A 22,028-nucleotide genomic window follows, 5' to 3' on the forward strand; every position below is an offset into this window, starting at 1 on the left:
TTCCAGAGAGACTAAGGGCTGCAGTGTGAGAATGCAGGGAAGACAGTAGGGGAGCAATACGTTCACCGGTCACAGAAAGCACACTCCATCGTTATACCACTTGTCCCGACCTCTATTTCCAGAATGGGTGAAAGAATATGTTACGCTGTTCTCTTTACCTAAAGCACCTACAAAAAACTGAATGTGTCATCTGCTAAAATTCACATGTTGAAATTCTAAGCCCCCAAAACATGATGGTATTAAGAGGTGGGGCCTTTGGGTGCATATACACAATGGAACATTACTCTGCTATAAAAAAGAAAGAGATCTTGTCATTTGCGACCACATGGATGGATTTAGAGGGCATTATGCTAAGGGAAATAAGTCAGACAAATGTATGATTTCACTTACATGTAGAATCTAAAAAACAAATGAGCAAACAAACAAAAAAGCATAAGCAGACCCATAAATAAGAGAACTGATGACTGCCAGAGGGAAGGGGGTGGGGGATGAGCAAAGTGGGTGAAGGGGAGGGGGAGGTCCAGGCTTCCAGCTATGGAATGAGTAAGTCACGGGTTATGAAAGTACAGGGAACACAGTCAAGGTACTGTAATAGTGTTATATCATGACAGATGGTAGATATACTTGTGAGTACAGCATAATGCATACAGTTATCAAATCTCTGTTGTGCATTTGAAACTACTGTTACATTCCACATCAACTATACTTTAATTAAAAGTAAATAAATACGTTTAAAAAAATAAGATACGGGGGCCTTTGGGAGGTGATGGGCTCATGAGGTTGGAGCCCTCGGAATGGGACTAGCCCCCTATACTATACAAGAGACTGCAAAGAGCTCCCTCAACCCTTCCAACATGTGAGAACACAGCAAGCAGACCCCACCAGAAGCTAATTTGCCAGAGCTTTGATCTTGGACTTCCCAACCCCTAGAACCGTGAGGAAGAAATGTTTGTTGTTTAAGCCCCACAGTATGTGGTATGATTGTTCTAGTAGCCCCAATAACCTCAGCCCCCATGCCATCTTCCAGTGCTTTTCCTCGACTACTGGCCCAGAGAAATATAGCAAAAACAAGTAAGCACCGATGAAATCATTTTCCTTTTCATCCCACTAAATTTTAATTCTGACATCAAATCCAAGCCCACCCCAATCTGTATCAGTGTCTTTTGCAAGCACCCTATGGGAGTCGGTTACATTCTATAAAATAAGTGACTCTTCCCCTATCTGATGGGAGGCCTCGATTTCTTCAGAGATTTAATAATCTAGGGAAGATAAAGCTGTTCACAACATGAAAACGACTGAGAAGTAGTGCTAATGCGTTGACAGAAGCCCCAGGATGGATTTTGAAAAGACAGAGGTCTTGCTTACGTGAAGCGGTCGGAGGTAAGTTAAGGACTTCTTCCACCACTGCCCGTCACTGACCGCCTGCAACACGGCCTTGGTGGTGGTTGTGGTGCTGGACAGGACCTTCCTGGTAGCAGCTGTGCTCCAGCCTAAGAGGTCGGAGTTGTTGCCAGGAACACCAGCTTCACCCTAGTTAAAACAGAAAACGCCAAGAGCAAAAAATGCACATGGCCAGAAGAACAGAGAGTGATCATGAGACTACTTACACTTCTCAGACACGAGAAATTTAAAACTCCGTCTTTGCTAGCAACAAAAAAATGTGAAACAAAGCACTACTGGTGGCGTATCATACCTCCTTGGATCATGTACAAAAGAAATTTGGTAAAGGAAAAACCATCACCGTGCATTAGTCAAATAATCCCCTTCAGAAACATTTATGAAGCAAATAATGGGTTCTTTTTTACCAATCTAATATCCTACCAATGAAAAACTCATGTTTATTTCTTAGACATTTGAAAATATTTATTATATAGGTTAATTACAAAATAAGTTATTCATTTGAACAATGCTATGGTGACCCAGACAAAGACAGAGGACTTGGAGGACCCATCTATAAATGTTGAAAGGTATTCTGTTTTTCATCTAAACAAGTGGATGATTAATAGTGTTTAAAAGGTTTATAACATGAAACCTCCTGCCAATCTTGAAGCAATCAGCTAAAATTCTGACTCTCCATTTACTCATCTGAGAGATTCCATGTGGAGAAAAATGCTAATACATTGACTTTTTTTTTTTTTTTAAGATTTTACTTATTTAGTTGACAGAGAGAGATGCAGCAAGAGAGGGAACACAAGTCGGGGGAGAGGGAGAAGCAGGCCTCCCACCAAGCAGGGAGCCCGACGTGGGGCTCGATCCCAGGACCCCGGGATCATGACCTGAGCCAAAGGCAGACACTTAACGACTGAGCCACCCAGGCGCCCCTACAGTAACATTATTTTAAATAGAAACAATAACAACCACATCTGCTTTTGATCAAAGAAAAACACTACTTGTTCTACAAAAACAAAGCTCTTGGTTTAGTGTTTATCTACTTCCACTTACTTTTTCTTAAGTTTCCCATTTAAATGAAAGCGAAGTTAAGGCCTAGTCCCTCTATTTCAATAGCCTTCCTGATACTGATAGAAGGAGAGCATAGTTTGGCTATTTAGGTCCACATCACATCACTTATTCATGCATTATAAAATAAAAAACGTAAATCATGTAATCACTCAGTACTTGCCAGGACATCACACATCACAAACACTGAGGATACAAATGCACTGTTGTACACCAAACTGACAGCTGCCCTACATGGTAAGTAGAATCACAGGCCCCAAAGATGTCGATGTTCTAATCCCTGGACCCTGGCAATACACTGCATTCCACGGCAAAGGGATTTTGCAGATATGATTAAGGACACACACCTTGAAGTGATTATCTAAATTATCGGAGTGGGACTAACCTAGTCACACAAGCCTTTAAGCAGAGACCCTGTCCCAGCCGGGATCAGACAGAGGGTGTCTGGGACATGCCATGGGTCAGAGGCAAGAGACACCTGAGGCACGAGGGGACTCAACCCATTATCGCTGACTTGGAAGATAGAGGAAGGGGCCACAAGCCAAGGTGTGAGTGGCATCTAGAAGCTGAGAACAGCCCTTAGGTGACAGCCAGCAAGGCAACAGGGACCTCGGTCCTCTAACCACAAGGAATTGAATTCTGTCAACAACATAAATGAGCATGGAAACAGACCCTTCTTTAGAAGCTCCAGAAAAGAGCACAGCCCTGTTGGCACCATGATTGTGGCCATGTGTGACTAAGGGGAGACCTGCCCAAGTCTGCCAGATTTCTGTCCCACGGGAATTATAATCAATTTGCACTGTTTTTAAGTGGCTAAATTTGTGGTAATATGTTATAGCAGCAATAGAAAACAAATAATATCACGTTAGGATACTTAACTTCTAGAAAACCATTGTGAACTTTACTCTTACTTGCAAAAGGAAATGAATTTAAGCTATGCCAACCAATGCTTACAATTTGTCCAATTTGTCGTTTAAGGTTTCTCGTAAGATTTTCTAAACTGTGCTTTTAACACACACAAAAAAAATTGTGTTCCAACACTATAAGAAATGATAATTATGGAATAGTAATAGTGTTAGCGAAGCTACAATGGCAACCACCTTGCAAAATAAATGTATCAGATCAGGGGCACCTGGGTGGCTCAGTTGGTTGGGCATCCCACTCTTGATCTCAGCTCAGGTCTTATGATCTCGGGGTCATGAGTTCAAGCCCACTCTTGATCTCAGCTCAGGTCTATGATCTCGGGGTCATGAGTTCAAGCCCCATGTTGGGCTCCACACTGGGCGTGGAGCTTACTTAAAAAAAAAAGTATCAAATCAATAAGCTGTATCCCTTAAGCTAACACAAGGTTTTATGTCAAATATATCTCAATTTAAAAAAAGTTTTAAAAACTTGTGTTTCCTATGAACTTTTTGGATATTGGGAAAAGTATAAACTATCAACTCAGTGCAATCACTGTAATTTGATTATGAAAATAACATAAAAAATGGAGTTTAATAAGGAAAAAATCATGGTAAGTTGCTTGTATACTCATAAGGGCAACCATGCTAAAAAAAAAAAATAATAATTGTTTGGAGTTTAGCTCATTATCCAATGCTTCTGAAAGGACAAGGTAGAAAGTCCTACGTAGGAAAACATAGAATTCTCCCTCCAAGTCTAATAAGGATGACAGCGTACTGTGTGCCAGGACTGCACAAAGTGCTTCATATGTGACTGGGCATAAAAACGGGAAGGGAACACAAAAAAACACAAATAGTTCTAATGGTTGCATTACTACAATTCTTTTCTTTCCGTAATTTCTTCACTGTGTGAGATGGCAGTAGAGGCTGATTTATTCTCCACTTTGGTACCACTGACAGCTGGTTCATCATGTCGGACTTAAGTCAACAGAAGAAAAACAAGCTGATTCCCAGGGGCCCCTCTTTTCTCAGAAGGCCCCAAGCCCCCCCAACAAGCTTCTGATGGTGCACAGTGGCAAAGTTACCTCCAGGTCCCAGCCTGCATTTCTGGAGTGGGGCCTTTTCCCACTGGACAGCTGCTGGCAATCATGCGTGTCACCCACCAAGTCCGGCCCAAGCGCTGCTCTCTGGGCTACTGAAAACCCTGGAGATCGTGGACACTTGGGCTTTAGTCGGATTCTGAGTTTTTCCCCCTAATAACTGTGCACAGAGTGGAAACAGCTCTGTGTGTCCCTCTGTGCATAACACTGCCAAAAATAGTTCTTTGCCAGAAATAAAGCTCAGAAGGAATCTGAAGTATACATTCTCTCTCTTTATAAAGATACAGATATGTAGATATAGATATGTGTGTATATATGTGTATATATATAAATATATGTAAAATGTATAGTAAGTATCTCAATTTATTGGCTATATTTTTGAATTACTTAAAATTTACATCTGAAAAAAAAAAACCACCCCAGAAACAAATGAGAATTCATTCACTTACTCAGCAGTTACTGAGTGACTCTTAATTCAGTATCATGCATGATACCAGGCAATGAGGTGATAAAAACAGCCTAAGACACAGTCTGAGCTCACAAGTCGCTCTGAAACTAGGGAAGGAGGCAGAGATGCAGACACGTCACTGCAGAGTAATATCAACTTCTCAAGCCGAGGTGCATAAAAAACACCACGGGAACATGAAGAGAGGTCATACCTCCCCTGCCCGGAGGCACGATCAAAGAAGGCTTCACAGAGAAGGTAATATTCCAGCAGGAAAGATGACAGGGCCCCCAACGGAGGAATGGCAGAGAGAGTTTCAGGCAGACTTAATGCAAACCAAGAGCATGAAATAAACAGCATGGCCAACTGGAGGAAACTTGAGCGAGTCAGAGAAGGTGCGGAAGCCGACACACAAGGGCAAGGGGCAGAACATCAGGATGCAAGGAAGGAGAGGGGACTGGAACAAGAGCTCCGCTGACCAGCCCAAAGCACCTCTGCTGCCGCCCTGACAGATGGGAAGCCACTGAAGGACTCTAAACAAAGGGAGTCGCATAATCAGATTTGTGTTTTAAAATATGACGCCAGGCACAAGAATCCAGTTAGGAGGTTGGTGTGCTAGTCCAAGTTTAAACTAATCAGGGACAATTTGAATTAAGATCATAATGCCACAAACGTATGAGGTTACCATAGGGTATTTGTCTACCTGAATGAATACATTAAGTGTAAGTGTTTTTATTCCTAATCCTTCTAAAAGTGAGAAGGGCCTGAGGTAAATCAGATAAGCAGAGAAATCCAACTTTCTAAGAAATAAAGTACTTGGTCACCAGATGGGTCTTAGTGAAGAGCTGAGAGAAAGAAGACAACAACAGAAGAAAAGTCAGGAACATAAGCAAATGTTCACAGTCAGTTGAGCAAGGTTAGATGCCCTGAGGGTAAAAACGAGCAACGTAAGTCACTGAGGAAGAATGAACAGAGGACCAGGTCCACAGAGAGGAATAAGAAAGACCTAGAGACCTTTTCTCCCCCAAGAGCAACGTCTAGTAGAAGTCCTGTTTATAATATATAAGAAACATAATGGCTACCATTTGCTAAACGCATACTATATGTCAGGTACTGAGCAGGTGCTTCCTATGTTCATTCTTAAATTTTACAGTAACACTGCAGAGTAGGTAGGAGAACGCCATATGATGAAAAAGTAAATTGTAGATCCAGTAAGCAGAATATGCTGCCCACAGGCAACTGGCCTAAGAGTGTCTCCTCTCTTCTTGACCAGGTCTGGCTATCAAAACGTGTGGTCCACTGTTTTTCACAGGGTTCTGACATAATATTACACACACACACAAACACACACACACACACACACATTTAAGGTCATTTATTCTTCTGTGTTATAAAACTAAAATCTCATTAAAGATGGCTTGAAAAATTCAAAAGATTAGGAGAAAAAAAGATAGTACTTATTCACAATTCCATGATACAAAGACAATACTGCCAGTATACATTCTCTCTTCCTGTCTTTAATCCAGGCTTAAGAGATTTTTCTATAAAACCTTTTTATTCAAGGATAAGATATATTAAAAAATGTGTACACATAAGTGTACAGTTTGATAAAGTGTAACACAGGCAGGTAATCAGCACTTAGTAACAGACCACCACACCAGCATCCCAGATACGGCCTTCGTGGTCACTTCCAGGCACTCCCATGGCTGAGATAAATGCTATTCTGACTTTTGGCAGCATAAATTAGTTTTGCCTATTTTTATACTTTATATGAATGGAATTACGTCCTTTTTTGGGTCTGATCCCTATCATTCAACATAAATTCATTCATATTCTTGAAAGTAGTCAAAGATTATCCAACTCACTGTCAGTGCAGTGCTGTTACATTGTTAATGTAACAGTATTATATAGTGTGAACATATCAGAACTTACCCTTTTTTCCATTGATGAGCACTTGGATACTTTGCAGTTTGGAGCTAATACCAACAGTGCCAACTTGAACATCCTAATAATTATCTTTTGGTGAACATATGCATTTCTGGAAATAAGGATTACTTAGATATAGAGTATGCATCTGTCCAGACTTAGTAAATCCTGCCAGACATTTTCTAAAATGGTTATACCAACTGAACTCTAACAAGCAATTACAACAGTTCTGGTCACCGCACATCCATGCCAACACTTGGCATTACATTTCTTTTTCCTTTTAGCATTACCAGTGAGTATATAATAGTTAACTCTCTGTGGTTTTAATTTGTATCTCTCTGGTGACTAATGAAGTTGAGTAATTTTTTATGTATATATTGGCCATTTGAGCATCTTCTTTTGTGAAGTGTCTGTTCAAGTGTTTTGCCATTTTTCCGTCGATTATCTGTTTTTTTATTCACCTTGTAATTCTTTATATATTCTGAATACACATCCTTTACTAGATGTATAAATTGTGAATATTTGGCAGATTATCTTTTTATTGTTTTAACGTTGTCTTTTGATCAATAGAAGTACTTAAATTTTAAATTACTCCAATTTATCAGTTTTTTTATTTTATGATTAGCATTTTTTGTATATTTAAGAAATCATTGCCTACTCCAAGGTCACAAAGATGCTCTTCCATACTTTCCTTGACATGTAATATTTTTACTAGTAGGTAAAATCCTGTTATGACAGTGTACTACCCCCTCTCCTATGCACCTGTAGTATCAGATGCATCCTTCTAATGCACTTACCATAATATACTGATATTTTGATTTTTTTTGTTTGTCTGTCTTCCCAACTAGACAGTAGCTTTTCAAGCATAGGGACTATGTTTATTCATTGCTATATCCTCAAAGTATGTGAAAATCCCTAACCTGTAGTTTGTATCCGTAGATACATGTAAGAAGTCTGGTTTTACTGCCCGTTTGAGGATACATTTTCTAAAGCCTAATATGTTGCACCTATAGTATCTAAATGTTATTCAAATAAGATTTCATGCCACACTTTCAAATCTTGTTCATCTTTAGAATCTTCTTAATCGAGAGGGTATACTGAAAGATTTGAATGTCATCAACTAATCCAAGTATAGAATTAAAAATATAAACAAGGTAAGAAATATGGCACTTACACACAATGCCACTTCACTCAGAGGAAAATCAAGTCAGTTGAAAGATACCAAAAAATATAGGCTATAAAACAATTATTCCATTTCATAAAATGAACCTAAACTTTATTTATAGTTCATATGGATAGGCTAACTCAAGACAGGAAATTTAAGATATATAAAACTTAAAAGTTTGTTTCAGAAGATAAATGAAATTCACATGCTCAGAAATGTACAAGATAAAAGGATTGTAAGAGAGTCCCCTTATGAGAATTACAAAAGATAAAGTAAAATAAAAGGCTCATTTGGGCCACAGAAGAAGCATCAAACTTGGGGACAATCTAACAAGATTATACTGTAACTAGAGAAATTAATGAGGAAAATAGTTTTCGTTCAACTACATGTAATGGGGAAAGAAAAGAAGTTAGGCAAAATTTACTCCTCAAATGATTACTACTGGCACTTTTTATATTCATAGTTGCATGCTGCTAATTAATTTAGAATGTGCAACAGCAGAAATAGATTAATCCCCCAAACCAAATCAAACAACTCCCAGCATAAAATTCAACATGAAATCTCATTAATGTCAAGTGTGTTACATAGCTCAAAGGTTAACTTACTAAGCATTAATAGTATCTTCCAAATTCTACAACAGACACCATTACTGATCAGGTTCATAAGAACAAGAAAAGCTCCCCATGTCAAGCTTGGCTTAGAGAAACGATTCTTGCTGATCAATTACTATAATGAATTGTAAATCCATTTTGGAGTTGCTTTCTCTGATGTCTGGTAACACATGGGTTAATTTCCAAGAAATCTGTTTGCCCACTATAAACTGAGTTGGTGGTACACATAAATTAGGTAAGGATTACAAAGAGCACTCAAACTAAACCCACCCACTATCCCTTCTCCTCCAACAGATCTTTAGATGATCTAAAGCTCTTCCCTGTACCTAACACTTACAGGAAATTTCACCCTGAACTCAAAATATTAAGAATGCAATCTTTATTATGGGTGATGCCACTTTTAGAAGTATCTGTCAGAAGAAGCAGTAGAAAAATGCCCCATGGAATAAATCACTCACTATAAAGTCTGATTCTGCTTTAGTTCATCTGCTAATTAACAGGCTAGGTTGCAATTTAGATGTTTTCACCTTTGCAAGTCATGAACCCCTATACAATTCTGATGAAAGCTCTAAGTCCTTTCTCCAGAAAACAGAATGCACATACATGTGCACACACATGAACAAAGTCACAAACATACACATACATATACACCAAATTTGACACACGATATCAGAGGCTTTGGGAACCAAACCCTTCTTGAATCTCCTAGCATTCTTGTACCAAGACTAAGAGGCATTAGGAAAAATAGAGGTATCTGAAGTATATTTTTATTTTCTTTTACCATACCCAATTTTTAAATCACATTTTAATAAATGATTTGCAGTTCTAAATGCATCCACAAAATAAATTTACTAAACACATACTTCTGGCATGCCTACTATGTTTAAGACCCAGTGTTAGGCAACAGAGTTACCATGATGATTAAGATATTGTCCCTGTTCTCAAAGAACTCCTAGTACATCAGGAAAGAAAGGCAAATAGGAAATTTGCTTTATTTCACCAATGAACTGAGAACTTATCAAATTGGACCCCATTCAAATATTCCTCCCCTTATAGTAACAGAATTTATCTCCACCATCATATCTACATCTTAACCTTTGTCATTTATTTTATTCACATAATCAACAAATATATTTGACATTAAGTATAACAAGGACAGACACTGTTCTAGATACTGAAAATAGCAGTGAACAAAACATTGTTCCTGCAACAACCCCCCCCCTACATTCTAAGAAGAGATAAGCAAAAAATAAATAGCATGTCAGAGAAGTTTATCAGATCAATGATAGGATAAGAGCTAGGAAGAAAAATACAGTGATGTAGAACTGTGTATGCAGAAAGCAGGGAAGCTCTCACTGAGGTCACAATTGAGCGGAGACCCGGAAGAAGCAAGGACAAGTCATCTGTATGTATATGCGGGAGAACACTGCAGGGAGAACACAGCAAGCACAAGGACCCAGAGGGAGAACTTGACGGGAAAGTTTCAAGAATACCAAGAAGGCCAGTAGGACTAGAGTAGGCTGAGCAAAGCCTACTAGAATAGGCTGAGCAAAGCCAGATTTGGGGGAGAGAGGGCAGGGGGCAGGGCAGGAGAGAAGAGATCAAGTCAAACAGCTAGTAGGGAAGACAGATCATGGGTGTTCTTATAGGAGGGAGATCATAAAAATTTAGTCTGTACTCTGAGGAATGTGGCACGATCTGATGTATTTTTAAAGAATCACTCAGGCCGCCTTGTTGAGTACAGACTGTAGCAAGGAAAAGAGCTCAAGCAGGTGGACAAACAGAACACCACCATAACACTCTAGGTGAGACACAATGATAATTTAGACCAGGGCGGTAGCTGTGGTAATAGTAAAATATGGCCCAATTCCAAGTCCACTGGGAAAGTGGAGCCAACAGGATTTCCTGACAGACCGTATGTGTTATGTAGGACAAAGAGAAGAAATGAGGATGACAACAAGCTTTATGACCTAAACACCTAGAAAGATGGAGCCGCCATTTTCTGACATAGGTAGGGCACGGAAGGAACACCACTGTTGGCCCAGGTGGAACGTGGGATGTTAAAATCAGTGGTTTACTTTTAACACACTGAGATGGATGTCTGTAAGAAAGGTAAGTACAAATGTTAGGTTGGCAGCCATTCATACAAGCCTGGAACTCAGAAGATCAGGGCTCAAGCTATAAGCAGGGAATCATCTGTATAAAGTTGATATTTAAAGTCATGATAATGGGTGCAATCATTTGGGAATGAGTATAGGCAGAGAAGAGATTTAAAGACTGAGACCTGGGTATCCACCACTTAAGCTGGGAAATGAGGAAGGACCACAAACACGATGAGCCTAAGCGGCCAATGAGGTATAAAGAAGACAAATAGGTTGTCCTGAAACAAGTATGTATCCAAGGTCACTGGCAGGTCAAATAAGATAAAAACAGATTTGACCCAGGAATTTAGCAACAAGAGGTCACTGGTGACCCAGACACAAGCTGTTGTGATACAACAGGGAGGACAGAAAGACTCATGGTGAGTAGGCAAAAGGTAACCGGAGAAAAAGAGGGGGCCACTGCTAGTATAAAACAAAGGAGTATAGGAGAAGTCCCCCAGAAGAGTACATGTGGCCAAGTGGTCCTATCACAAGGCTTCCTTAAAAGGAAAAGAAACTGTCGAATCCCCCAGATTTCACTGAAACTAAGATACGTTATTTTTGGAAAGTTATCTTTGCAAGTGCATTTTAATAGCAAGACTAATTAAAAAGTAAAAACCGTATTCTTTGTTACGAAAAGAGTCAAAGAAATGTAAAGACAACAAAACAAATATATTAGAAATGCATGAGCCCTATGAAGAAAGGGCGGGATGAAAGAAAGAACAAAGCCTGGAATACCAACGGGGGTGCGAAAGCCCTTGTGAGGAACGGAAATCTGCCACAGAGATCCTCCAAGCCAATTAAAACGACAGGACGCACACTCCTGACCATCAAGCTATGGACCGAGCAAACACACTATCCTACAAGCATGCCAATGAGCAGAGCACGGCCTCCTTCAGTCAGAGAGAGGAAACATGACATACTGAGTATTCTGAAGCATGTTAGCGTATCGTCCAGTACTCGGACATCACGGATGACCATAAACTCAGTTTCCCATAGAAAACATTCCTCAGGCAATGTTATCCAAAAAAAAAAAAAAAAAAACTAACGAAGACCTAGTCTGCTCCCAGTGATGCGCTGGCATCACGAGAGTGAAGAAAGCACAATCAGCACTTACACAAACTTACGGAGGACACACCACAAGAAAACAGGAAATTCTCTATTTCTGGAGCCCATTTCTACCACTTTATCCCAGAGCAATGCTAATTTAACTATGCAAAATGTGTACATAAAATGCTCAGTGTGGCTCAGTCTAAAATAGAGGAAAATCGAACACAATCTAAATGTTCAAAAACAAAGTAAAAGATAAATAAATCATTGTATGTGCATCAAATGACCACTAACTCACCCTTATAGAAATGGTCTGTATATAATGAGAAAAGCATATACCCATGACAAATAACATTATATGAAAAAAATAAGCTTCAGGCTAATATATGCAGTATGACTCCATTTTGGTTTAAAAAATAAAATAATTCTTCATGATACAGACAATAGTTGCACAGAAAATCTGTTTATACTCAAAAAAAGTCTGGAACATTTTTTATAAACTTAAAAATAAAAATGTTTACCTCTAAGCAGTGGTGTTCATGGTATAGGCAGAAAGAACTTATCATATTAATGTATTGTTGATTAAACTATTTCATATTTTAAAACAGTAGAAAAACCAAAGTTATCACAAATTTCCATGTACTTCTCAAAAGTTAACAAATGTTAATATTTTATCACAGATGTTTCACATTTCATTTTTTTTTTATTTTCAGGAATAAAATATGCCAAATAATGTCAATTATCTGAACCATGTCTTCTCTTAAAGGGATTGCTAAAATAAAAGCTTATATTAATTTCTGGGGCACCTGGGTGGCTCAGTCGGGTTAAGAGGCTGCCTTTGGCTCAGGTCATGATCCCAGGGTCCTGGGATCGAGTCCCACATCGGGCTCCCCCTGCTCAGCGGGGAGTCTGCTTCTCCCTCTCCCTCTGCCTGCTGCTCCTCCTGATTGTGTTCTCTCTCTCTCTGTCAAATAAATAAATAAAATTTTTTTAAAAAGCCTATATTAATTTTTGTAATTAAAAAAAATTATGAATTCCAGTTAAGATGGAGAAATGAACCCATGTTTCAGTGTGCTCACTCTACTCCAAAATATTGAGGACAATTGATGAAAAGAGCAGAAAGGCACTCAAGCTCAATAGAGTTCAACATTTGGGGGCTCAGAATTCCGGTGCTTTCAGTGGTTACCAGGTGCTCCTTTTTAGAGGATTGGGAATCAAAAGGATCCCCTGTAACAAGCTCACACTCACTGCCTGGGACTATATATTTATACAAAACTGCAAATCTAGAGAGAGAGAGAGAGAGAGAGAGAACTAAGACAGGGCCCAACTCCTTCACTGGCTCCATGCTTTTATTTCTCATATATCCTCAACATTACAAGAGGGAGTCCCATGTCAAAAGCTACTATAGGACATGGTTCTAGACTGAAGCACCAAGGGTTCAAATTGAGGAAAACCACAAAACTAGAGAATCTTTAGACACAGTCTAGGGAGATAAAAAGTAAACTGAACAGGATGGCTCAACAATGAGCTTGAAAACCAAAATTCTAATACACCTAAAGAAAAGAGACAGTAAAGTGATAATTGTAACAAATTTCATTCCAGATGAAATAGTTTCCTTTAAAATTTCAAAATATTAATTTGTCTTTGTGAATACCAAACATGAGATTTAAAATCCTTCAAGAAGGAATAAGCTATCATAAAAAAGAAAACAATAAAACAAAACAAAAATCATCCCACTGAACTAATTTTTATGTATGGTAAGAAATTTTAAATTCATCTTTTCATATGTGGATATTCCTCAAACCTATAGTTATTTCACTTAAAGTGGCTTATTTTTACTTACTTATCAATAAATATAAGAGCTAAAACTCTAAAACGCTTAGAAAAAAGCATAGGAATAAATCTCCGTAACCTTGAGTTAGGCAGCAATTTCTTAGCTACAACACCAAAAGCAGAATAGCAATAAAAGAATATTGATAAGCTGGACTTCAGCAACATTAAAAGGTTTTGCACTTCAAAAGCTATCATTAAGAAATTTTAAAAAGTGAAGTCACACACAGAGAGAAAAATATTTTCAAATCATATACTTGAGAAAGGACTTGTATCCAGAATTAAAAAAAACAAAACACCACCACAACAAAACTCTTACAGCTCAATAAGCAGCAGCACATAAAAAGATGCTCATTATCATTAGTTATTTGGAAAATGCATACCAGAATGATAATGGGATATCACACACATCCCTGAGAATGGCTTTCACCAAAAAGCCAGGTAATAACAAGCATTCATGAGAATGTGGAGACACAGGAATCTAAATACCTCCTGGTGGGAAAGGAAAATGGTACAGCCCCTTTGGGAAACAATTTGGCCATTTCTTCAAGTGTTAAACACATATATATATGCAATTAGCAGTTCCATTCCTACATACCTACATGAGAAATCAAAGCACATTTCCATACAGAGATGTGTGCACCAATGTTCAAGGCAACATGATTCATGATAGCGAAAAGGAAGAAACAACCCAAATGTCCATAAACTGGTGAATGGAAAAAGAAATGGTTGTCTCGGGATGCCTGGGTGGCTCAGTTGGCTAAGCGACTGCCTTCGGCTCAGGTCATGATCCTGGAGTCCCGGGATCAGGTCCCACATCGGGCGCCCTGCTCAGCAGGGAGTCTACTTCTAACCTCTGACCCTCTCCCCTCTCATGCTCTCTCTTTCTCTCTCTCTCTCATTCTCTCTCTCTCAATAAAATCTTAAAAAAAAAAAAAAATGGTTGTCTCTGATACTGAAAGACAACTGCCATTTTGCTCACTTCTAGATATTTCTAAATAATCCTTTTATAAATCCAAAATCACTCTATGCTTAGCCCATGCCCCAGTTCTAAATATTAATTAGTCCAGTTGTATAAATCTATATAGCCACTTACAATGTTCATAACAAGTTTTCCCACAGTGAAAATGATTTTTTAATGGGAACCTTATATATAATCCATTTCCAAATCCAATTAGATTTATCTGGGGGAAAACACCATTGGCTAAGTGATATAACAAATACTAGCTAAACAAACATTAATACACTCTAAATGGTGGAATACTGCTACATCTAAAAAAACATAATAACCAAAATTAATAAGAAAATGGAAGACTGTAATTTTGGTAGTTATTCACAAAATATGCATTCTGTTCTATTTATAAAGTAATATCTTGTCCATGGGGACAATAGCCAATATCTTCAAACTTGTAGGCTCTACTTGAACTAATGCAAATGCTACTGTGGAGCAATTACATCTTTACTTTGCTTGGATATATAAATAAAAATTATTATTTTCACAACTGAGTAATGAAAGTCTTGGGCGTTAAGCAGATTACACATATAGTCAGCTCTCATTTATGGTTATAATTTAATGTGGTTATTATTATATCTACCGTTAATGTGTAACACACAGCATCTTACAGCTAAGCACTGTATTTTAATCCAATAATAGTAGCTATAATATTCTGAAATGTGCTTCAAGAATCAAAGCCGTAATGTATTCATTGAGGGTTTGGATTTGTACTTCATGAGATCTAGATTTCTTACAACTTGCTGAAAAAGGACAAATAAAGACAAGAAAGCTTTTAAGGAGCTACAAAAAAAAAAGGAGAAAGGGGAAAAAAAGAATCATTTAGAAGAATTCCTTTTCCTTGCTAAGTAGAACATGTAAAGGACGACTGGCAGTCTCCTTCATTTACTAAAGAGATTAATGGACTAGTATGTGTCCACTTGCAGTGACTGACACAGCATGTCCCACTCCAAAGAAGCCACTAAAGGGTCAGGTTGACACTTTCTAATTCATTGTAGAAGGAGAAAATAGGAAATCCAAAAGTCACAAAGGTTTTTTCTTGGATTTTATAAAGAAGGATGGGGATTCAGAATAAGCTTACGGAGCTGAACTCAGCAGAAACACTTTGCAATTCTATGCTGAACAGAGAAATGATACACCCCTTATACTGGCCAAAACATAAAAGGATCTCAATAGCCACATATATATGAATTAAATGGGAAATTCCTTTTATTTTTATGTTAAAATCTATTTTCTAACTAATTTTTACCACAGACTAATCTTTATGCAGTGGAAGTTTCCAACTGAGCTTTATCAAACATTTCCTAGGCGTTCACTATGTGACAACCACTCTACAGAGAGTACAAAGGTAAACGATATGCTTCCAGTTACCACACAATACCAAAGCACACCACACAGGAGCTGGCACAATGATGTGAGAGTACATGGAGGATAAAGAAAGAGGAATAATTAGAGGACTCCAGGAAAACTTTCCAAAGAAAATGATACTTCAGATGGGATCAAGGGGTAAGAAAGACAACCAGAGCACAAGGCAAGAAAACAGCAATGACTGAAAGAAAACTCTAACTAAATGACACCAAAGGTGAGACAAAGCTAGAGAATGGTGGTGATTTTGGTAGGACTGGAACCCAGTGCATGTTCGGGAGGCATGAAAGGAGATGAGGCTAGAGAGAGCAAGATGAGATGTGGCTGAATCAGTGGAGAAGGACCAGAGGCTCAAAAGACACAAAACTTGGGATAAAGAAGGTGCCATCGAAAGTGAGTCTTCAACTGGACCCTGAAAGATGGTAAAATTGGCCAACTTCCTCCTAATATACCAAACATCTAGGGACTGCTGGCCAATATAAGAACTGCTCTGTATCCCATAGAGAGAACACCACAGAACTTAATGTGCTTTCATATCCAGTGAAAAAACACAAACCAAGAGCAATCAGTATGACTACAAGTCAAAACATGCCAAAGACAAAACATGTCCACAATACTCCAGGCCCCTAGAAAATGCTATGGCTTCCATCCAGAGAGAATGCAACAATAACAACAAAGTCTACTGTCTCAGTTGATGGCAAAACACAGTGCTCCATTCCGTGTCTGATCTTCCGCAACTGTGATATCCATCTGGTAGCCAGTAGCCTCATGTGGCTATTTAAATTTAACTTAATTAAAATTAGATTTAAAAATGATTCCCTAGGTGCCCTAGCCATATATCAAGTACTCAACAGCACATGTGACTAGCAGCTACCATACTGAACAGTGGGGATACAGAACATCTCCCTCACTGTAGAAAAATCTATTGGTTGGTGCTATCCCGAAGTCATCATTACAGAAGAATAGGAGAAAATTCCTTACGGACAAAAAAGTCACATTACAAACAACTCTGAGATCCTCAGATCACTCAGCACTGAACTAGGGTTACAAGAGTATATTCAATATGTTTGTCAAAGTGAATTTTAATATAAAAGAATGAATTATGGAAATGGCATAGACGTACGTATTCCACTATGCGCAAAAACTAAGTATCTCTGCAGTAACTCCATTAACAGATTCCACAACTGAAGCTTTGTGTCAGACTTCCAGAAGTAACGATATAGTACACAACCACAAATGAGTTTGGCAAAATGGATACAGCCAACTAAAAAAAAAAAAAAAAAAAAAAAGACTAGATGCAACTCACTCATCACAATAGACATCTCCCCATATGAATGACATTTCACATTTTGAAAGTGAAGTTTATCATTTAAAGGAATCCTACGGAAAACCAATCTATAAAGAGGACTGCCATCTCTTAATTGACCTAATTAGAATATTTATGTTGTTAGAAATAGTCAGAGAGCGTGAAGTGTCATGAAGAGTGAAATGCCACAGAGCCAACGCTGACCAAAAGAAAGTTTTCAGGGGATATGTACTCCCTCCTTTCTCTCCCAGGATAAACTATCCTGAGACATGGACATACTTAAGTGGTTCAGACAAACTTTATTCACAAGAATCTCAATGAGGTGATGGAAAAGGAGAAAAATCCTATAGAAAATGAGCAAGAGAACTGAACATGTACCTCACAAAAGAGGATCTCTCCTGAGCTAATTCCATCTCATAAATAATGAGAAAAATGCAAATCAAGATCATAAATACCACTAAATACTTCACACATAAAAAAAAAAAAAAAACCTAACAATGCCAAAGTGCTAAATTGGAATAAATGGCAATCCCAAACACTGCTGTTGAAAAATGCAACTGGTAAAACCACTTTGGAAAATCATTTGGGGTTACTGATCGAGGTTGCAACTATGGATATCTGCTAACATCCACTTCCAGAGCCAGGGAAGTAGATGCCAGAGACAAAGTTATGACATGTTCATGAGGGACCTGTACACAGCTTCAGTTTTAGCCAAAACCGAACAGACACCAATGCCAATCATCATTGGAATGGATCAACTGTAAAATACGCACACTGCAATTAATTTCTCCACACCGGTAACAATAAATAAAACTGCACTACATAGAATAGCGTGGATGAATCTCACAGACGATACGGAGCGTAAGCTATTTCCATTACGTACAAAAACAGGTAAAATTAAACTATCATAATGGGTGAGGTGTGAGGTGTATTAAAATTCTTTAAAATAAGAACAAAAGCCACAAAGACCTGGTGTCTTTAATCTAGAGATTAAACTGGGAGAGGGTGTGTGGGGACTTGTGGAAGGCTGGTCATACACTATTTCTCTGGTGGCTTCATGGATACTGTCTTTGTGATAATTTATTGAGGTGAACACTTTTGTGTACTTTTTTTTTATATGAATGTTGCACTTCACGAGACACACAAAAGAAGCTTAAAAGAAAAACAGTCTCGGGGCGCCTGGGTGGCTCAGTCATTAAGCGTCTGCCTTCGGCTCACGTCATGATCCCGGGGTCCTGAGATCGAGCCCCGCATTGGGTTCCCTGCTCTGCAGGAGGCCTGCCTTTCCCTCTCCCAATCCCCCTGCTTGTGTTCCCTCTCTGTGTCTCTCTCTGTCAAATAAATAAATAAAATCTTAAAAAAAAAAAAAAGAAAGAAAGAAAAAAGAAAAATAGTCTCTCCACCTCTGTCCACAGGGCCAGGCGATTCCCATTTCACTCCACTCCTGGCCAGGTTTCAAACTCCCCCCCCCCCCCCAAGACTAACTCACCTCTTGTTGCACTTTACTAATTAATGGTGAGACACTGATACTCTCCCCTCCTTCCGGATGGATCTGGAAATTCACTTTTTGATAAAGAATCTGGAAAAAGAACATGACATACTATGAAGGAATTGTGTTTTTAAATTCACTGCACTTCACAATGTAGACTGGAAATTTAAAAATTACTCTTTTGAGGAAAAAATTGCTATTTCATAATGAACAGTTTTTTGGGAAAAGGCTTACTTCAGGACTTCCTAGACAGCTTCCCAGTTTCAGAACTGGGAACCACTGGTGGAAAAACTGTTATACAACATATTGAATGACAAGGACATGAAAATGAGAATTCCAGAATCTCTTCCTATATTCTTATATCCTGTATTGATCCCTTCCTATATTTTTGCAACAAGAGCATTAATCCACCCTCAGGCAGATCTATCCTGTGAATTTGAGGAAATTCAGCATCTCCTCAACCAAAACTCTTTCCCCTCCCATTTCCAAAGGGCCTCTAAGGGATGGTGTCACCCCTGGTTTTAACTCCTATGGTTTCAAATATATTTTACGTGATCATTTCTTATGTTTTATTCTTGACAACACTAACGTTCCCCATTATATTCAATAATTTATTTTTTAATATTAATTCCTGTTTTTCTCATACTTGCCTTGTACCCTTCCGTCCTTACTGTAACAACACTATTTTATATCCTAATACCTTCAAATCCCTTTTCACATAAGTGACAAGCTATTTTTCTTCCATAAATTAAAATTCTATTATTTTAAAAAATGATCACAGATCTCAGATCCACACACCCAACAAAATACATTTCATACAGTTTGAGATTTACTTTCCTGGGAACACTCACTTCTGTCTGCAGCGAGCTGCTAGCTGCCAAAAGTAGTTCGATGCTGCTCGGAGGGCAGTGTGTCAAAGCAAAAGCCATGAGCTCCCGACGAGTGGCCAAGTCCTGGTAACTTTCTGATTGTCCTAACTGGCTACAAACATCCCAACTCTTAGAATAACCTGCAAAATTGGCAAGCAAAAACAAACCGATTTTCACAAGAAAAGTCTCCAACCTAACATGAGAAATCCAATGGCTTTCTGCTCAGGTCTTATGTTACCAAAGCGCAATCATGGTCATTAGTGATACATAACATTTTCAGAAGCAGAAATACATAAGGATCTAAAATAGAAAAGAAATATTAGGCTGGTTTATTATGCAGAAAGTTTAGCAATATTCCAAACATGTTTTTCTGATGAACTCTGCTTCATTTTAGAATACCTGACAATAACTACAAATAATCTACTTAGCTTTGACATTGAGTAAAAAGCTGGATATCTGAATTCGGAAGACTTGAGGGTATGGCCCAACACTGCTATTTAGCACTTGTGTGAGCTTGAGAGAGTTCCAAGTGTCACACTTCTTTTACTACTACAAAGGGGCAATAATAATGCCTTCCTCACTGAGTTCTTGAAGGATTAAATAACATTTCTATTTAAAAGCACTTTGTAAACTGCAAGGTGTGAGAAAAGAAAACTTATTATAGGCAGCTACCCAGAATCATTCCCTTTATAGAAGACAGAGATCCAAGGACAGAGCAACGCCTACAGTCAGCCCTGGCTCCCAGCAGAGATCTCTGTCCTCCACAGTTTTATACTCCAGATTCTTAAAATTTATTTTTATGTGTAGTTGTAGGAGTTCTAGTGTGAAAGGGTTTTGTTTGTTTTTTCTAAGTACTAAGTTCTAGTTTGAAAGGGTTTGTTTCTTCTAAATACAAAGGCCTTGGTCCAGAATAATTTCTCTAAATATGTAAAGTAAAAATCCAGGCACTACCCTTATGGGAATAAAATTCTTACAAACCTCTCTAAATAATTTTAGAGTAATTCACTGTTTTTTCAAAAACATCATAATTATTCTGAACTTAATGTTACAAAGCCAATATTGGTTAATATTAATATTGGCTTATTAGTTAACATTAACTAACACTAATTAATATTAACATTAATTAGCTAATACTAATTAGTTAATATTAATACTAATTGGTTAATATTAACATAGTATTACAGAATGTAGCTCTTTTATGAAACTGATTTTCTAATGCTGAAGTTATAAAGCATTGCTTTTTTCCCCCCAGAGCTTTAAACATTTTCATAGATGTCCTGACAAAGATTCTCTCCTTGACCAAATATTGGTCAAGCTCCTTTGAAACCTCTTCACAACTAGGCCCACACCTTGGCCCATGCTGGCTGAGCCTGCATAGTCCAGTGTTGGCAATAATCCTACAAAGTCCATTTATAGAGAATCTCCCACCCTTGATAACTGATCACTGTTGATACCTGATTAAATTCCTCCTCCCTCATCCTTGCAATCTGAACACCCAGGCCTGCCTTCAGCAAGAATCCTGTTAAGTCAGGTCAGCGAGAACCCACTAAACTTGATGTCTCATAGAATTTTCCATCCACCAACCCCTCACTATGCTCCTTGGCTTTAAGTCCCCAGCTGTCTTTTCTGTTATTTGGAGTTAAGTCTGATCTCTCTTGCCTATTGCAATAGTTTTAACATCTACTGCAAAAGCCTTGAATAAAGTCTTCCTTACCATTTTTAAGAAATGTCAGAATATTTTTCTTTAACAGTATACATACAAAAAGTGCAAAACTCCTAAATGCACAGCTCCATGAGTTATCATGAGGTGAAGCACTACATTTTAACCGCTCACTATGAAAGCACAGACAGTAGGGAAAAAGACTGCTTGGGCTTTCGTATGTTCAGACACTGCTCCAGAAAGCAGATCGTTTAGTACAGAGTCTCTGATAAGGCAACATCACTTCCTACCCCACAGGGGAATATGTTCTCTCATATTATGCCGCAAAAAAATCTGATATCCCAGAGACCTGACTTTGAATTTCCAAATAGAAAATTTTAGGAATGCAAACTACTTCCTATTTTCTCAATGTCAGTTTGAAAAGCACTATGCTATCCCTTTAAAAACAATTAAAAACTAGAAATATTAACTACTCACGAATTATAGATACTTCAAAATGTTTAATTTTTTTATATAATACATGAAAAGCCATTAAAATATTTTACATAAAATTGTTCTTAAAATAATGAGCATATTTTTAATAGGCAATAGAAAGTAACCAAAATCTCAGCTAAAATCTAACCCCTAAGCCTATTAAAATACTTCTATTAGTATATAAGCACATGGTGTACATACTGATCAGGGCTCATAAAATGTTTCTCAT

The 22,028-nt window shown here is 38.1% G+C and overlaps 1 protein-coding gene across 3 annotated transcripts in view; it reads right to left on the minus strand.

Moving 5' to 3' along the window:
• Nucleotides 1–22,028, minus strand: part of NBAS (NBAS subunit of NRZ tethering complex) — a 358,882-nt gene that overhangs the window by 155,773 nt on the left and 181,081 nt on the right. For all 3 annotated transcript variants that reach the window (XM_073897011.1, XM_025867764.2, XM_073897012.1), the window contains 3 exons: nt 19,648–19,805; nt 18,797–18,886; nt 1,366–1,530 (listed from right to left, as the gene is read on the minus strand). In XM_073897011.1, the coding sequence (XP_073753112.1) occupies nt 1,366–1,530; nt 18,797–18,886; nt 19,648–19,805 (413 nt within the window). The remainder of the gene's footprint in view (nt 1–1,365; nt 1,531–18,796; nt 18,887–19,647; nt 19,806–22,028) is intronic.

Source organism: Callorhinus ursinus, unplaced genomic scaffold, assembly GCF_003265705.2.
Source record: "Callorhinus ursinus isolate GAN/ISIS: 27379988/994484 unplaced genomic scaffold, GSC_fseal_2.0 scaffold10, whole genome shotgun sequence".
In the NCBI taxonomy this organism is placed as follows: domain Eukaryota; kingdom Metazoa; phylum Chordata; class Mammalia; order Carnivora; family Otariidae; genus Callorhinus; species Callorhinus ursinus.